General features: G+C 34.8%; 6 protein-coding genes across 7 annotated transcripts; 3 read left to right on the top strand and 3 right to left on the bottom strand.

The window, feature by feature from the left end:
- Positions 1-314: 314 nt before the first annotated feature.
- LOC135792547 (slit homolog 3 protein-like) lies at positions 315-2,355 on the bottom strand. Its single transcript, XM_065303212.1, has 2 exons — positions 2,139-2,355; positions 315-1,973 (listed from the first exon to the last, which is right to left on the bottom strand). Exon 2 carries the CDS (start codon positions 1,960-1,962, stop codon positions 859-861), a length of 1,104 nt encoding a protein of 367 aa, XP_065159284.1. The 5' UTR covers positions 1,963-1,973; positions 2,139-2,355; the 3' UTR covers positions 315-858.
- A 1,561-nt stretch (positions 2,356-3,916) lies between these two features.
- Positions 3,917-11,580, top strand: LOC135792438 (organic solute transporter alpha-like protein). 2 transcript variants are annotated; one of them, XM_065303070.1, is made up of 6 exons: positions 3,917-4,047; positions 9,714-9,865; positions 10,309-10,544; positions 10,602-10,698; positions 10,759-11,011; positions 11,073-11,580. In XM_065303070.1, the coding sequence occupies exons 1-6, from the start codon at positions 4,041-4,043 to the stop codon at positions 11,378-11,380; spliced, it is 1,053 nt and encodes a 350-aa protein (XP_065159142.1). In that variant the 5' UTR covers positions 3,917-4,040; the 3' UTR covers positions 11,381-11,580. The 2 variants fall into 2 exon arrangements, with proteins under 2 accessions (XP_065159142.1, XP_065159141.1); XM_065303069.1 differs by lacking the exon at positions 3,917-4,047 and adding an exon at positions 5,302-5,858.
- Positions 11,570-12,336, bottom strand: Pomp (proteasome maturation protein). Its single transcript, XM_065303071.1, has 3 exons — positions 12,205-12,336; positions 11,982-12,140; positions 11,570-11,921 (listed from the first exon to the last, which is right to left on the bottom strand). The coding sequence occupies exons 1-3, from the start codon at positions 12,205-12,207 to the stop codon at positions 11,658-11,660; spliced, it is 426 nt and encodes a 141-aa protein (XP_065159143.1). The 5' UTR covers positions 12,208-12,336; the 3' UTR covers positions 11,570-11,657.
- Positions 12,337-12,402: 66 nt separating this feature from the next.
- Positions 12,403-13,941, top strand: LOC135792797 (uncharacterized). Its single transcript, XM_065303530.1, has 6 exons — positions 12,403-12,441; positions 12,499-12,817; positions 12,873-12,973; positions 13,035-13,177; positions 13,234-13,647; positions 13,703-13,941. The coding sequence occupies exons 2-6, from the start codon at positions 12,539-12,541 to the stop codon at positions 13,711-13,713; spliced, it is 948 nt and encodes a 315-aa protein (XP_065159602.1). The 5' UTR covers positions 12,403-12,441; positions 12,499-12,538; the 3' UTR covers positions 13,714-13,941.
- Rep (Rab escort protein) lies at positions 13,827-15,811 on the top strand. Its single transcript, XM_065303529.1, has 5 exons — positions 13,827-13,992; positions 14,044-14,287; positions 14,352-15,235; positions 15,293-15,507; positions 15,565-15,811. The coding sequence occupies exons 1-5, from the start codon at positions 13,941-13,943 to the stop codon at positions 15,742-15,744; spliced, it is 1,575 nt and encodes a 524-aa protein (XP_065159601.1). The 5' UTR covers positions 13,827-13,940; the 3' UTR covers positions 15,745-15,811.
- Positions 15,812-15,817: 6 nt separating this feature from the next.
- On the bottom strand, positions 15,818-18,245 carry PPO2 (Prophenoloxidase 2). The gene is made up of 4 exons (XM_065303527.1): positions 18,034-18,245; positions 17,551-17,967; positions 16,422-17,496; positions 15,818-16,357 (listed from the first exon to the last, which is right to left on the bottom strand). Exons 1-4 carry the CDS (start codon positions 18,151-18,153, stop codon positions 15,906-15,908), a joined length of 2,064 nt encoding a protein of 687 aa, XP_065159599.1. The 5' UTR covers positions 18,154-18,245; the 3' UTR covers positions 15,818-15,905.
- Between the last annotated feature and the right edge of the window lie 499 nt (positions 18,246-18,744).

The following is an 18,744-nucleotide window of genomic DNA, read 5'->3' as shown; positions in this document are numbered from 1 at the left end:
ATCAGTTATGAGCAATGCTCTGCATGTGACTACTTTGTGCTCAACTAAAGTAATTAATTTCTAGTTATATCGCTGTTAGAAACATAAAAAATGACAATTTTGTATCTATTCTGCAACCCCCAATCGCAAATGACCTAAAATTATGACAAAATGTAGTCATAACATACAATTTGTAAGTTTTGACAAATTAGTCTACTTGTGGATAAACCCTTGTCCTGTTATCAAATAATTCATCTGCTATTATCTCCATAACCCAATTTTCTTTATTTTGTATCAAAAACAAGGTTATAAAAAATTAATTGCGTACTCAAACGTTACAGATTTGCTTTTCATTATATTTTAATACAAAACAATAACAATTAACGTATAAGAAATAAACACAAAACATTGAAACTTAATTAATCAATAAAATTAACAATAAAATGATTCACATTTATAGTCTAGTTTGATGTAAAAACCATCAAACATGCAAAAACTTTAAAATCAATTGTGTGGTTGACATAATTTAAATATCGCTTTTCTTTGACACAAACTCAATTGCGCCTTGGTAAAAGTTTTATTCTAAAATTTCAAATTGAGAATCACTTATCGAGTAACTAAAACGTCTCCAAACCATTATTAATCACTTTTGTGCGCATTTACGTAATCTTTTATTTCTAAAAAAATTAACTCTAAAAGTAAAAAGTATATTTACACACACGACCATCCTAAAGGAGCCTACCGTGGAGCACGCACACCGAATGCACATGTCACATATAATTAACAGTAATTACAAAAAGCTTTCATAACGCTATTTGCACTGCAAATATTGCGGTAAATTTGTTTCGCAAGCGACTATTCTACAATAGAGTCTACACCTCAGACGAACGTCGGCGAACTGCTCCTCCGATAGTTTCTATAATCGCGCGTCTGCAATAAGCGTCCCACGAACACACCCAGCACCACACCGAGGGCAACTGCCACTAAAATAATAACCAAAGCGATTATAACAAAGATGATCCACGCGTCGATTAGCCACTCGTCATCTTCAGACGATGAACTCTCATCGTCATCCGAATCGTTTAGAAAAACGGAGCTATTCGTCGTATTGGTTGGCGATCTGGTCAGACTCAGATTCTTCATCGGCTTTGTGCCAAAAGTATCTTCATCAATATCGCACTTTTCCTTATAGAGGAACTCCCGCGTGCGGTTGAACAAATTCACGTGAATATTGTTCTTATTATTGCATTTCTCATCAATAATCACTCGGGGTTGATTATCAAGCGCCCATTTATACAACTCCACGGTGCTGCAATTACAAGCCCAGTAATTATAGCTCAAGCTTAGGGATATTCCCGGATGTTGATTGAAAACCTCTGGTTGTAGATACACCAGATTATTCACTTGCAGGTTTAACGTAGTTAAACTCGGCAGGTTTTTGATATTTTCCACCGTAAACGTGGAGAGCTTACAAAAGGATAGATCCAGATGTCGAATGGAACTGGAGTGTATCCTCGGAGTGTTCGATTGGAACAAATTCCCTTGAAGAATTAGCGTGTGTAAACGCGGATTGGAGCTGAAGAGCGTATCCGGAAGCAGCTCCATGTAATTACTGGATAAGTCCAGGTATTCTAGATTGACCAGTCTGTCAAATGCTAAATCACTGACCAAATAGATGCTGTTGGTGTTGAAGTAGAGGAACTGCAGTTGCTCTATCCCCATCCAGGGCAGCTCGTCTTCCAGCTCTTCGATGCGATTGTTGGAGAGGTCGACGATGTTGGCGCCTTGGATATTCTTTAGATCGGGCACCACGTCCAGATCTGAATTGGAGCAATCGATCTCGATGCCGGTGCACCGGCAGCCGGGCTCACAGTTAAGCGACGCGCCCTGCACGCCCGTGCGACGCACGAGCACCAACGTCACGAGGACGATGCTCACAATCGAACGTTTCACTTTGCCCTCCATGTTATCATTATCGTGCATTGATCAATTACCTAAAAGCAATCATATATTTAGATTCATCTTATAAGATTGATTGGATTTGCATCCGGTAAGTTTAATCAAGGGATGTTCTTGGTTTTGGAAAAGAAAAACCAATGCCGCATGGCATATGGCGTGCGCAACGCGTGCAAACGATCGAATTTTCGATCATCACTTACCCGAAAATGGTCTCTGCTAATCCGTCATGCGGGTGACACGTGCGGCGACGGTTTTCGGCACTTCTACGAGGTTTTGCGACGTTATTAGATTATCCGCACGCCTACGGCATAATACATATTAAGCACGTTATTGGGTGCTGCGACAGACATAACGGAACGGAGCTGTATCGTGCCAGCGCGAGGAAAAGGCAATGGTATCGCAGTTATCTAAATTGTAGGTATCTATTTACTTTAAAGATTACGAATTATATCGATAATATCGATGCGCCATCGCAAGCGGCCGAACGCGTGAGAATTCAATCCACATTGGCTTACCGCTTAGCTGAGCCGATTGGATTGCACTCAGGTATGACATCTTTGATTTCTTTTCACGTTTTACATCAAATCTTTAACATTATGGTTGTTTTAAACACCAGAAACTTTTAATTTTGTAATAGGTGAACGTAAGTACTCGGTACGAGGTACGTATTGTTATCGTTATCGTCTATTTCTAACTAGATGAGATTAATTTCTCCAATTACACATGATTCTTAGAATCGTGTGATTTGTTGCTTTCCAAACAATCATTTATTATTTGTCATTCATGTTTGCAAATAGAACAATTGTGGGCTTCCTAGTATTTCAAAATATTTATAAGATTGCTTTATTTTAATATTTTGAATATAAAAAATATAAATTGCAACTTTTTGATACACTCAGTATAAAATCTTATTGTTTCAACAATTGAGGTTATGATAGGGTATTAGTATAAAAATATTATATAAGTTTTACGTTTTTTACGTAGAAACACTGCAATACTAATTAAAACAATAATTATTTATAAAAATATTGTTAATAAAATACTGCTGAATACACACGTTTGTTGCTCTAGTTATTTAATTGGGCATTATGACACTAATAGGAAGAATTACACCATAACCCAGACATCATCAGACAATTGGTAAAAACTAACAAATACAATTATATTACGATGATACTCATATTTATTTAACATCTACTTTAATTGTGTAATTATTATATTAGCTTTTAATATTTTAATTCGTTTTTATTTCACTACATAACACAACATAAGAATTATTTTTTATCTGTAAATTTATTTGAATGTACTTGATGATGATTACAGGCGATTATAATCAAAATAAGTATTATTACACATATAATACTTTTTGCAACAAATCCATATCATTAAGATAAATACTCTGATTAATTAATTACATTTGATATTGAAACCTATAATTAATACACTTATTTAAAATAAGTATACAATACACACGCGTATTTGAAACACGTTTGTTTAACAATATTTCTCAATAAAATTTGATATAAAGTTTTAAACTGTATGAATTATATCTATTAGTAGTATTGATTTTATTATACGTAGATTAATGAATTTTGTGTTTAAAGGTAATACCAGCTTATAAACAGGATTTTCCTAGATAAAGTCATTGTTATATGACTGTTTTGATCCAGTTTTTACTTACTTTATCAAAAAAAAAGTCAGGTGTTCCAATGTCATAAATTGGCAATGCGAGAATTATAAAAATAACCACAACCAATTCTTATTTTATATCTCCAAGAGTACTTCTTCAAATGTGAACTTTGCTTCTCATTAAGAAAAAAGTGAGTGTTTTGTTCGCTCAATTTCTCTATTTTAATTGTTGCCAGATAACAATGAACTACTTGAGTTTAGCTCCATACCACAATCATTTTTATATTATTATGAAAAAAATTTGATTTTAAGATGGAATTTCCACGTGAATTTGATTATACATAATCAGAAATCATGATCATCGCATGATGTGAAACGTGGCTGTGATTTTAGTTGACTTAAATCATTTGAAGCTATCACTTTGTGCATCTATTGAATTTTATGTGTAATTAAAAAATCAGTTCATATTTAATATGTATCGTAAGTACTATAATTTTGTTTAAATTTTACAGTATATACAACTATGTATAATTATTCATTTAGTTTCTATATCTATGTGTTTCGCTGGGCTTTGTTTGCATTCGAAAATAGATCTCGATGTAGTACGCTTGACGCTGCCTTAGTGCGCATTGTCAATAATTAGAATTTTTTAATTAACGTTAAAGTGTCGCGTTATCAGTCTGGTCGGCTCATTACACCTCGAGCAGCATTGATCTAAAAACGCGCGCCTCCCAGCTCGCTTCGATCGGCTAGTTATCTTGTTTTCATGTTATTGTTTCACGAGATGCATAAAACCGACGATAGAAAATTTATCAATTACACTCAGCTCTAGCGTCAATATTTACCTTCGAGAGTTAATTCATAACTATAACATTTGTCGAAGTCTATAGATTGTGGTTCTATAGAGGTAAACTCAATGGGTGTAAACAGACGCATTTTTTCATTCAAACGTAGACGTTTGATATAAGATTACAGATTATTTGTAATTTTTCAGAAAGTCTTTCTATCTTAGTTTTGCAACTTGTTTATTAAGTAATACAAGTGTTACAATTTGTAATATGTATTTGTGTGTTAGGTATACATTGCAATAATGTGAGAATTATGTATTCGCCAACTTTGGCAAGAGTTTGGTAACATTCGCAAGTCATTCTTGTCTCCCAAACTACTCGTACATGTCTAAGAATATCATGTTTGGTGTTATGTTTAATAATTGTATGAAGTGAAGTGGTGTGTGGGGTCAGCGATTTGAAACAATATAACCACATTAGTTAATCACAAGGAAAAGACACGAATACGATGCTCTAATAAATTCACATATATTATTGGTGGAGGTGCAATATATGGCGTAATATGATGTAAAACTTTACAATCTATAACACATTTTATTTATTATTAAATTAGTAATTTTGCTACTAATTTCAAATAACTACAATTTATTACCGCCTTTTTAAATCAAATTTTGGAAATATTCCAAATATATGATAATAAAATTAGTTATGGAAACTTTAAAATTGCTAATCTGAATTGACGTTAGATATTAACATATCAGATATAAGTTTATTTATGAAAATTCCACCGTTGTTAGTTTTTTAATGTATTTTATCAATGAGATAATATGGCATTAAGTTCAGTAGCGTTCAAAATTAGTTTGTAACTCTTTGAATCTCCTTCGGTCTCCTTGGTAATGGTGAATGCAACAAAAATGAAAGCGACTGCCGCGTGTTGAGACAGTCGAAACCCCACCTGAGAAGGTAAACGAAATGGAAACCGAGACACCGCGGCCAGACAACTCCGCCGTGGAGAAGTGCCTTAACTTAAGTAACACAAGCAGCATATTAGGCCTCTCGGGTAAAAAGTAGTGGGACGCACAGTAGTCCTAGGTGATTTTTTCGTTGGCTACGTCACAGTCGCGTAAAGCACATTTCGAAAAATTCAAATTCGGTGCGTGGTGTGGTATTAACATCTCGTCGTCGATGTTAAGACGTCTTACTCGTCGCTCGGCCGGGGCGTCGCGACGATGCACAACGCCGGTTAAAACAAATCAAATAATCGAAATTTGTGTGTATGTAGTTTTTCACTTGTGTTTAAAAATATAAATTTTGTGAGGAAATTTCTGGTTTAAAACTTGTTGAATTAAAACTTTTTAATCATGGAGAAGTTAAGCGAAGGTGACGAATTTCAAGACGTGGTCTCTGAAGAGATACGCAAGTTCGGTTTGGCCAAGATGAAGTTTCACGACAATGCCACTTTCTGCCCTAAGGATATTCCGTCGATTTCCGAATATTTATCTGGTAAGTCAAGAAATTAATATAAAAACCAAGGAACTCATTGTTTTATGTTTTATAATCTGAATAAAAAACATAACAATAACCTAATTTTACAAATTGTGCGTGTGTGGATTTTCTTACTTTTCGCGATTTTTTCCATTCGATATTTAAACTTTCACTTTCCGCGAGCAGAGAGCAGCAGAAAGACGCGAATCGCAATACCACACGAGCGCGTAAAAAATGTGATTTTCACTTTCATGCGGAATACAAACACAAACCTCAATACATCGACATTTCTCACGTGTAAAACTCTACACGCAAGTTGTAAAATTTACCGCTGGACATTCCGTGATTTACTTTACATCTCCGCAATGCACTCGAATGAAAATTGAGTTACGTGCCGATGTAATCGGTTCTTAGTTAAAGGAAAGGACAAAGAAAAGCATAATTAATGCGATCACGAAATGGGAGCAACATGCAACAAATTGTATGAAATTAATTGTAAATTAAGCAGCTGCTAAAGTGTAACAAGAGAATAAATACGTATAAATAGAATATAATTGATTATAATATTGCACCTTGTTTCGTATAAGGTATTATTGTATGGTAATTAGAAACTACTATCTAAAACAATGCATTAAAAAATAGTTTATTATAGTTTTATCACAAAGGATTTATTTTATCTCGCTTTCATTGCTTCCTAGTGGCTATTGACATTTGGAATTGATTGTTTCTGGTGATTGTATATTGCATAGTTTTGCATGTGCAGTAAGGTCTTAGAATGTTCTTACGAGTACAAGAAACGCATTATAAAAAAATTATTACAATTGTAAGCAATAATAAAAAGAAAATGTCAACGTTTTCCTATTCATGGTCGGCATTCTATTGTTATAATTCATAAAGTCAATATATTGTGTTTAATTAATTATTTAATTTGTAATTAAATTTATATTGCATTTGATTAAACATAATTGAAATTGGCGTGTTAAAGTAAAAGGTTAATACAGTGTTATTGCCATAAATATTTGTTTATGCTGTGTTTGCTCAATATGATTGTTTGGTAGTTCGCATAAACTTAGAATTCTCATGAAACTAAGCGTGGTTATTGCCAAATTAAGCTTTAATTGCTCAAGATATGTTTTCACATGTCTATAAAATAATACAATGTCAAAATTAATTACTGACATTAATCTTTTTGTTTCGCTTTTTCTAAAATTTAAATATTTTGAGGTGCAAAACTTTCCAAATCGCAAAATTTGCAACTTTTTACCCAAAGTGTAAATAACTAACAAAGGAAAGTAAATTTATTGTTTGCGGTGTTAAAAAACAACAACACATTAATTGAATTACTTATGCTAAGTTTAATTAACTCCAAGTTTACTTTCAGTCTACTTTGATGCATATATTGTGTTTTTATGTACCTTGTAATGTATACGTTCATAGAAATGGGCACAGTTTAAACCAAAGAATTAATTGGCAATGACTATGCGAAAGGTTGCTTCACACGCCGCATGCTAAACCGAATCATGTGAAGTTGTGGAAGGCATTTCGTCACTTTCGTCCGACGTGCTGCTGTGCTGATACTCTGATAGTCTTCAAATGGGCGAGCGGTCGAATCGGATGATGAAAGAATATCCTCACGCATATTGCAGCCGCGCACATTTGACTTGTTTGGGCTCCACTTGACTTTATTCGAGAGGTTTCGACAATAGCAGCCATTGCATTGCGTTCCGACGCGTTTCAATTCCAGAATTCGTAGGTCAAGGCGCTCGTCAAAATTGCGCCAGCACGAAACTTTTTAGAAACTTTGCCATATTCACCAAATGCGTGCGTTTTGTACGAGTATAGACCAATGTTGAATGAAGAAATTTACAACTTGCATTCACTCGCAGTAAACGTAAAATTAAAAACTTGTATTTATCGCCAGCACAGACAGCTGACCGGTGCCGGAATGAGTTAATTATTATTGCGCATAATTTTTTATTATTTCGGCATTTCGGCGATAAAAATTGGGTCATAAATTGCACAAGAGAAGCAAAAGCAAGAGTTATTAAGTAAATAAATTGTATTAGGCAAAATACGGGCAATGTGGTCAACATCAGATCATTGACCACGCGGACCGAGTTTGAACTCGAGAGTAACGGTAAATCTTGAAACTAAAAGTTCACTCATTTTCACTTTTATTGCAAGACACTTACAATATTTGTAATAGTATTCATAGTAGCAGATTTTACTGATGTTTTATGTATCATTTCGGATATTCCAAATGAGTCTGGTACAAAAGTTCATTGCACATCAGTTCGGCGGATTCTGGAACATGAATATTATTATTTTTATTTCAACATCAAAAGCGGTCATTATGATATCATTTTATCTAAGAGTTTATCGCATCACAATCATAATAAAATTATATATCTCATGCAGTTGTTTGAAATGTATTTATAGCTTGTATTCTAAACTCACTCAAAGTATACTCAACATTTTCAAAAGATCTTAGATGACATAACTTGAATATGTATGGAGATACATTAAAAATATTGCACTATTGCATTAGACTATTGCATCAAAATAAATAGTACCGTAGATCGTAATCGCGTTGTCATTTTAAAATAAAATCAAATTTATTGCATTTACAAGTCATCGTGACTCAAGAAATTCATGAATCACAGATATTTTATTTCTGCATGTAATGTAAACAAAAAGATTAATATCTCGTATATCACACGGTTAGTTTACTAAATATTCGTGTTTAAACAATTTAAAATAAGGTTTTAAATAAGAGACATTTTTCTTTGTTGATAAAGCAACTAATTTATCACTCAAATTTTGTGTTTAATTTCCATGAACTAGTTTAAAGTATGTTTTGATCATGCTACTTAATTTTAAGTCTACTTTTTAAGTTACTTAACACTTGCACAAAGTGAAATTTAAAAATCAATGCGAAATCTGATTGGCATGTAATTTGGCAACAGATGCTAAATATTTATTTTATTTCACTACATTAGTTCTTTCATCACGCATTAGAACATATGACATTGAATCCTACTTTCAAGAGTTTTACTTAAGAAAATAGATACATGCATCTTCATTTATTGCAACCAATTTGAATTCAATCAAACATTAAAGTTTTGCTTCTAAATAATTGAAGTTTATTGCAACATTTATCGAAATCATTTACATATTCATCGACTGCAACTAGTCATTCTCTCTGACTTGTGTTAATGGTGTAATTGACCCAGTAAATGGAACTCGGCGTTTTACTCTGAAATTTATGGTTCAGCAACCTACAACCTAAATCGTACACAGCAAAACAACCAAAACAAAGTAAATAGTTAATGTTGGGTGACTAATGAATGAGTTTTGCGTTATACTTGAATATAATATGCATATTAAACACCTGCGCTAATCTGTTGTTCATACTTTCAATTTAATATATATGCAGTGATTTAGACATTCGGATTAATTTGTAAAATGTGTCATGATGAAGCAAAACGTGTAACATTTGCCATTCTACATTCATTTTTAACAGAAACTGCTTATGCATTCAATCTTATCAAACTTTTGTTTTGCTTAGCTTTCAATCCAGTAATAAACAAAGTAATTCATTGTCATTATCGCATTTTATTTGTTAATGTCTTATATTTTCTCGTAATTTTTAAAAATTAGCAGAATTTGATTGCAAAATTATAAATTTGTTACGTGTTTTCTTGTTTAACAAGTTTTGGCATTTTAGTTTCACATTAATTCAGTGCAAAATTACCCAATTAATTAAAATGCAAAGAATTGTGTAAGAATATCCGGTTGCTAATCTTAATTAAACTAATTTCTAATTTTTTATGATAATTGAATTAATATGAATTTTTCGTTGATTTGTTTCAGCAATAAATATCTATGGCATAACACTACTGACCTTAGGAGGCTTAGCCGTTATCCTGGTGCTCGTCATCTTCATAGACACACTGAAATACATCATGAAGAACTCTTCGTCGCGAGTGAAAGCGCACTCCGCGTTTGTGATCGGCGTATATCCGGTAAAATTAATACTCAACCATGCACATTATAACTTACATCACAATATATCATTCCCAATATGATTATTTCTTATTATAGTCATAAGCAAAAGAAAATTCATGAATATTTATGTAAAGAAGTACTTAAATTTCAATCATTATGAGACATTACGGATTATTCAATAGATAATTCGGTGTAAAGTAATAAAATTTTACTTCTGGTATGCATTATTGATTAATAGATGCAGGAAGTTGCATGTAAATGCATGTCATTTTATGTTGATTGAGACACAGCAATTGTTTGCACTCACACTTGACATAAGAAGTTAATTAGCTTCTAATTACCGAATTATCCAATGATGTATTGCGTAATGCAGTTTTCTGATTAATTTTGATGATTTAATGTCTTGTGGTAACTTCTGGTAATGAATTATGGAAGATATTTATAAATTAAACTGTTTCAGGTCGTGGCATTAGCTACATTTTGTGCTACATTAGTACCTCGAGCTCATCTCCTCGCTGAAGCAGTGACGCAAGGTATTTTCATGGCTGGAATGTATCAGCTCTTCTGCCTGTTCGTCGCTTATTGTGGAGGAGAAGCTGAACTCATCCGTAGAGTTAAACCCGACGCACTTAATCCTAAAGTTGGTCCTTGCTGTTGCTGGCCGTGTTGTTGTCTACCACAATTTGATATCACAAAGTATAAGAAATATTCTAATATTATGCAATTAATTCTAATTTTGTTTTTATCTTTAAGGAATCGTGTGAGATATTTAAGATTACTAGTTCTTCAATTGCCAGTCGTACAAGGACTTGTATATATGACTCTTCTGGTGATGTGGGCCGAACGTGAAGTATGTTTTAATATTCCATGCTAATTTTTATACATATTTGTTTTAATTGACTACTTTCAGAGCCTTTATAGAGTAAATTACATGTATTTTCAACCGATAATAATCATTTCAATATTATTCGGCGTGTGGGGCATGTCAATGACGATTAACTTGTTGAAAGACGTTCTAAAGGATTTCTCAATGCCAGCAAAGTTTATGGTATTGCAACTTGTCCTTCTCTTCGCCAAAATGCAAGGTTTAATCACCAAAATTATCGCTTGGTCAGGACTTTTGCCTTGCAAACCGCCAATTTCATCAGAAGTTTATGGAAATAGTAAATATATTCATAATAAATTTATGTTTTATGAATTTATCTTATTCTATTATGTTTGTAGTTATACACAACGCTCTGATGTTGGTTGAAATGGTTCTGTTGGGCTTCATTGCTCGTCGATTGTACAAAGAAGTTCTTCCTGACTTCGACACGCCATGTTGCGTGATTACCACAATCGGCTCCATCATCAACAAAGATGGCTACAAGCAGCAGATAGTGCCCTGCAATGGAAATAACAACAACAGCATCAGCAACAATAATAATGCGATTGTTAACAACAACGATGGTACTAACAATAATAACACTGTGACGATTCAACCACTAAGAGAACTCCGAGTGGATGTTGTTAGCGATAGTACTCGATGCTAATTTTTGCTGGACATTTTGTTGGACAGGCTGAAATGCTCAATTTTCATTAATTGTTTTTGTACATATTTTATTATTAACAGTCTCATAGGTTGGATAGCAAATATTCATTAATATTGTATTAATATTAATATTGTGAGCTTGTTTGTTTGTATGGTTAAGTTTGTAATATATTATTGAATAAAATAGAAGTTACTTAAGAAGATTAAGTTTATTTTCCTTATACATTTTTCAATCTTATCATAGTTTAATTTTAGAAAAACAGATACATTAAAACTGCTTATAGAATACCCAACTGCTTCTCAACCATTGCATGTGGCTGACCCATAGCTTCAGAAAACTCAGCTGAATTGAAAATATCCTCAGGACCAATTTCAATATCCCTGCCAGTCAAACTGTCCAACATCACATTGTGCCTCTGTAGGAAGGGTAGGTGACCAACCTTCTTTGCAGATTTCAGCTCCATATTAAGTCTCAGTGGAGCATGTAAACCTTGAGTGTTGCGAAGAACAACATGGTTCATGTTCTGTTGATGTTTGTGGTACTAATAAAAAACATATAGCATTAAATTCATGAATAAATTACAGTTGCAAGATAGTCTTACAATTCTTTCAGACTGAATAAGTGGATGTTCAATGGTAGTTTGAGCTACAGCTGAGAAACCACTCATCATCATATTAGGCACCTCAAAATTGGGGTCTTCAGAGTTAAAGCCCACATTGCCCAATTGGGGCTTTGGTTTAACTGAAGGCAATGCAAAACTCTAAAAATAAAAGATAAGGATATAATTATTGCAATATTATTGCTGATTTGATTCTTATACATACCATTTTGTAATGTTTTCGTGAATTAAATAAACGAAGAGTTGTTTTAAAACTGACGACTAATGCTGCCGGGTTATGAATTGACAGCGGTTGACATTGACAGAGTACACAGTAGTTAGAGATTTTTTGTAGCGCTGCCACCAAAACAGGAGTACCAACCAAAATAAATTTAGCGCCGATATAAATTTCTAACCTGTTGCACTTTTATATTCATGCAGTAGCATCAAAATCATAACCAAAGTAAGTTATCTATTTATTTAATTTAATAGTATAGCCATTCTTACCTACATTGTTTAGTTTTTCATTACAATCTCAACGCCCATAACTACAAGGTAAAATGTCGGTGCGGGTAGTAAATTCGCCAGATAATGTGTTTGAATCGGACACAGATATTAGTTCAGTAATGGATTCATGTCAATTTCTTAAGAAAATCATTCCCACGGCAATGGCGACTATCTTATATCGTCGCTGTGAGTTTGATCCTAATTACATTAAAAAGCGAACGGTTCGTGAAGTTCCATACGTGGGTTTTCGCTCAACCATTCCAAAGCAGCATTGTGCTTATAAACTACTTGCATATTCAAATATATTTGAAGGACTCATTGAAAATAAACAAGTAAGTCTTATATTAAAATTACTTCAAAATGCAAATAAAACATTGAAATTTTTAGTTGAAGGAAGTTTTTATTCAAATTGAAGACCGTGCAACTCAAAAAGTACAAGAGAGATACGTGTTCTCTTTTAACTATTCAACTGATGACGATGATGACACGTGAGTTTTATTGCAAGCTTCAACTTTGAGTTATGTGCTCATAAAATAAACTTTGTTTAAGTCCTGAGGCAAAAAGTCAACTGCAAAGCCAATCAAGATTAAATATTGCTGCGAAATTTTTTGACAAGATTAATACAATTCCTAACAACGAAAAGTATCCAGAGGATTCTATCCAGATTCAAATTGGGTGTCAATTTTATGAAAGTACATAAATTACATAAATAATTAATTACAGTAATTATAATAATTCACTATTGTAGACATTCCAAGAGAGGTTTTAAACCTCAATTTTAAACCAGCTGAAAAGTCAATGTTAAAGTCTTTGATGAGCATTGGTTCCCTGAAGACTAACTTCCATCAAATCCAATTACTGTGCGGATGTGCACCTTCCGAACGCGTACCGAACGAGCAATCTGAAATTCTTGGTGAAGAGTTTGGGTCAGCCCAAAGCAATGAATTTGCCGACCTGCATGAGAATGTGGATTCGCAATTATTACAGCCCATACGAGTCCATACGCCAAAACCCAGGTCTAAGATTATTAAAAAGATGTTAAAGCGGCGCTTGGTGGATGGGTTGGAGCCATTATATTCTCTTACAAAATCTAAACGGCTGGGTATTCAAACCCCATCTACATCTGGACACTCTGGATCCGATTTGTTCTCCGATGATTTATGTAAGTTAAATTAATCAATATAGTAATTATTTTAATTTTATTTCTGTTATTTCAGCTGAAAATTAGTAAGAGGGCCAAGGAAATATTATTTATTTAAAATTTAAACTTTTAATGTGAAACTTTACTTCACCAAGTGAATAAAGTTGCCTATGTTATAAATTTATACTTTGCAAGCAATGTACATGTAGTAAACATGTTATAAACGTCAGAAAGAGTGTAGTTGATATCATCTTAGATTCTAATATGTTATAAACAAAATATATGAATTAATAAACGTTTAAACCATTATAACAATGGATGCTTATACATTACCCACCGAGTTTGATGTTATTGTAGTTGGGACAGGTATGAAATTCATAAAATTACTGAGAATTTTGTTATAAAATGTATGAATAGGTTTGGTGGAGTCAATTGTATCAGCTGCAGCAAGCAGAGTAGGTAAAACTGTTCTGCACATCGACAATCAACCCACCTACGGCGGTGATTGGGCTTCTTTTAATTTGGAAAACATACAACAACTGCCTAAATTATGTGAAGATAGAAAAGATACAGAGACAGCTGGCCTCACATGTCATGTCGGAACTCGAAGTGAAATCAAAGATGTTCAAATTCAATGGCATTGCAAAAATGAATCACCAAAGTAAGTATATTGCTATTGTATATTACTACTCAAAACATATAAAATTTAATAAAATTATAATCAGCAATGAAGAAATGAATGCATCAGGAGATTGCAAATCATTGAAATGGTGCAGGGAAACACTACTAGCAAAATCAAACAAATTCATCTTCGATCTAGCACCAAAACTACACTTTGGCAATGGTGGCTTAGTACAATTACTGATATCTTCTAATATAGCAAGATATACCGAATTTCGTAGCGTTTCACGTATTATGGTCTATTTTGAGGGCAAATTAGACGTTATTCCATGCTCACGAAATGATATCTTTTCCAACCCGAACGTAAATGTAATCGAAAAACGCCTTCTTATGAAATTTTTTACTTCACTCAACGAAGATGGTGATAAAGCATTTGAAAACATTGAAGGAAAGACATTCAAAGAGTTTTTACAAGAGAAACAATTGACACCCAAATGTATTCATTATATAATTCACGCCATTGCGATGACAACACTGGATGAACCTTGTTCAACTGGTATTGAAAAAGTGAAACGTTTTCTTAATAGTCTGGGCAGATTTGGCAAGACGCCGTTTTTGTATTGTATGTGGGGTAGCGCTGAAATCCCACAATCGTTCTGTAGAATATCTGCAGTTTTCGGCGGAGTTTACGCCTTGAATCAACAATTGAAAGAGTATAAGTTTGATGAAAACGATAATTTCAAAAGTTTAATTTGTGGTGAGCAGGAGATAACTGCTCAGAAGTTCGTTACTGGCGTAGGAAGTAAAGTTGGTAACAAAGAGCAACCGGAAGAGTATATTGCAAGGTGTATATTGATTACTGATGAATCAGTTCTGAAGACTGATAGTGAAAACTTGTCCCTAATTTTGTTTCCATCTGAAGATGGTTTGGAAATGTGTTATATTATTGAGGCTGGGCCAAGGACAGGGACAACTTGTGAGGGTGTTTGTAAGTATAAACATATTACGCGCTTTTAAAAGCGTTAAATTTGTTTAATTATTATAGATTGCGTGTATATGTTTATGAAACAAAAAACGAATGCGAAAGATGATCTTAAGTACTTCGTTGATAAATTATTTGGTACTGAAGATAATGCACAAGTTCTGTGGTCTTGTTACTTTTCAATGCCGGTGGGAAAAGATTTCGAAACAATAGGAAATAATGGTTTTCTTTGTCCTGGACCAGATATGGATTTAGATTATGATGGATCTATTGAACAGGTATATAAAAATCTAAATAAATTCAGGGTAATCATATTTTTATAAATTATTTTGCAGGCTAAAGCGATATTTAAGTCAATGTATCCTGACGATGAATTTTTACCACGCGCACCAGACCCAGAAGAGATTATAATTGGTGGTGACGATGAAGAATCAAACGAGTTGACAGAAGAAAGCGAAAATCAATCGGTGTCACTCACTCAACCAAAGGAAGATGCTAATAATATTGCAGAATAATTATAACTGTAAAGAAATGCTTTTATTTTATCTTAGTTTAAAAACTGATCGTAATAAAGTATAAAAAGCAATGTTTGGATTATATGCAAATTTATTATTCTAAAAGAGAGTAAACAATTAGATACAGCATGTGGTCATCAACATTGTAAGTGTGGGAAAGTTTAAGTGCGGGCTGTAGGCTTGACGATGCGGTCGTTGAAACGAATTGTGCAATCCTGAGCTCTCATGTTAGGCGTAAGGAATTGTTGCAAGGTGTCGACGCCATCACGTGGCATCCTGTCGAATGGATAGCCCATCGAACGTCTATCAGGATACAGCTTATCCTTAATACCGCAATACGACTCTGCGTCATTACAGAATCCATCAATCTGTTGGTTAACGCGATCATCCTCAAAGTTGGAGACCATCACAAAGATCTGCGCGGTGAAGCCTTCAGGGCTACCCTTAGGGATGAGCATATGCGCTGGCCAGCCACAACCACAGAAGTTGAATTGCGCCAGGGCGTCCCCACCAGTTGGGCGGTTGTTGTCCAAGTTACGGAAAGAGCGCTCAAATGGAATGGTCACCGTTGATTGATTAGAGTTACGTGTGATTGTGTTCATTCCTTGTTTCACTATAAATAAATTTAAAACATTATAACAATAATCAAATTAGTAGAAGGGAATAAAATCGCTTACAGTTAACGCGGAATTTGTCCAATTCAATGAAGAGAGTCTTCTGATCACGGAACAACCACGGGTTGCCCCTCTCGTCAAACTTGGGTGCCATGAAGATGCGGCATGTGCCCATACGCGCTTGACCTTGATTGTTCACGGTGATATTGTAGGTGAATGGTTGATGCTGCAAGTGCGTGAACCGTGCGAAGACTGATCCTCTGGGCTGGAAGTCCATACCACGAGACAAATCAATATCGGACTGCTGCCAGAAAGTGTTGATCACATTGGCTGTACCTCCACGTGCCTTGATTTCAATGTCTTGCACGGTGACACCAGGGTAATCCAACTGGGCGACGGTGTATCTTGGAAGAGTAGCTTTGTAGTCCTGGAATAAGTTATCGACGTACGCATGCCATCTGTAGAAGATAGGATCACGCATGGCAGTAGCAGAATCACCCATGACACCGAATGATTCAAGATGGCGATGGTCTGGATCATGAATGTACGAGATGAATACATGGCCCATGTTGTGCATGTCTCCATAGAAGTTGCGATTGGGTGACAAAATACTAGCCTCCACGATGTTACCCAAAATATCAATGCCTTCATTTTCAGTAAGTTGGATCTGTTGGCCATTTTCGCCGTTGACGAAACCAGAGTGGATGGCGGCATAGATGCGATCACGCCAGCGCACCATATCATCAACGTCGATTTTGATCTGATCGACTTCACGGTTGAGGTTTTGAATCCTCTGGTTGGCTACTCTTGATGGCCAAGCGCGGCTGGATACCAAACTGTCGAGTTTAGGGAAGTACGCTTCTTCAATCGGCGCTTTCCATTCAGTCCAACGTTCGACGCGTTTCATTTTATTACAAAGTCGTTCAAAGTTGTAGCGGGCGATGATCTGTTGATGCATGTAGTAGAACAATTCACCGCGACGATTCTTGTCTACAACTGTACGCGCTGCTTCGAAGGGGTAGACCAAATGCCAATGCCAATGATGAAGATTGATGCCAAGATCTTCACGGAAGTAAGCCAAACGATGTTCGAATTCCAAGTCGGAGGCGGTGTAATCACGGGGAATCTCAATAGGTTGCTGTTTACAAAACATAAATTAACAATAACAATAAAATATTTAAACAATATATACCCTTGATCCAGCTGGTACAATGGTGGCTTCTTCACGAGCCCGGGACAACACCCGACTATCAACATATTTGTCCGGGAAAGACGCGATGAAACTTGGCAAGTCCAAATCTTGAGTGTCTTTTCTGTGTAAAATGGCGACGGATAAAGCATAGTTAAACATGTAGGGATTGACGCGGTCACGAGCATAGAGTGCCATAGATTGCAACTCGTCAACGTTTCGCATTCCTAGGAAAATGTCGATCATGCGACCGGCTAATTTCCTATGCTTGGGAATAAACAGAGAGAAGTTCTCTTGACGACCAAGATCAAGAATTTCTCCCAATGGCGGCAGAGAAATTTCGGTGACGGGAATTTTATTGCCTTCATCTTCGCCGAAGCGGTTGACGATTTCAGCACCAATTGGTTTGTAGCGATCCGACTATTAAAACATTTAAAAAATGTGTTATAATTTATTTATTATGATTTATTATTTATTTTGTCTTACCAAGAAACTTTGGGGAACGTCAAACTTATGGCTGACATCGGTGGCGTCCTTCTTGACCATGAACGAAGGCTCCTGGGGGCGATCGAACATCAACAGAAGATTTTGCTTCTTGTCAGTCATTTTCACAGAAAATTGAATATTATTTCAATGAAATAATTTGGATATGCCGAGAGGTACTCTTGGCGAAGTCAGTGGGTGAACTGATGTCTTTTCCCTCGCCAAATCTTGCTTTTATACTAAATAATTTACCGCAGGAAATTGATAAGGAATCGCACATTATTATTCGTACCCTGAGAGGAAATGTGTGGTTTTGCATGTAGGTACCATTGCGGTGGTCAGAACTTATTATCTTCAAGTTTTCATACATTTTTCTAGTTTTGTATACAAAATGTTAATTTTATTTTGATATTCCAAAAGTTTTTTGGAGTTTTATGCTAATCTACAATATGATTTGTAGAAATTCTCATCATTTCTATTTCCTGTTGACAAATTAACACATTGTAACAAACAGGATCTAAACTTGTCATGTCCGTAACGACAAACAAATTGATAAGACCTGTGTGTTGGTTTTCTGATACGAAAAAAGTTAGTCAACACAATCGGTGTATATTTAATAAATCAAAAGTGCATTTGCTCTTGTTACATAAAATAAATCAATTTATTGACGTTCTTTAACAGTATTACAAAGCATCCAATCATCCAATAAGCCTA

The sequence above is a fragment of the Atheta coriaria genome, unplaced genomic scaffold (genome assembly GCF_025399875.1).
Source record: "Atheta coriaria isolate IRGN ID8LTWV9N9 unplaced genomic scaffold, Caltech_Dcor_3.1 hic_scaffold_5_pilon, whole genome shotgun sequence".
Classification (NCBI taxonomy): Eukaryota; Metazoa; Arthropoda; class Insecta; order Coleoptera; family Staphylinidae; genus Dalotia; species Dalotia coriaria.
This window is presented reverse-complemented; position numbering and strand designations above follow the sequence as displayed.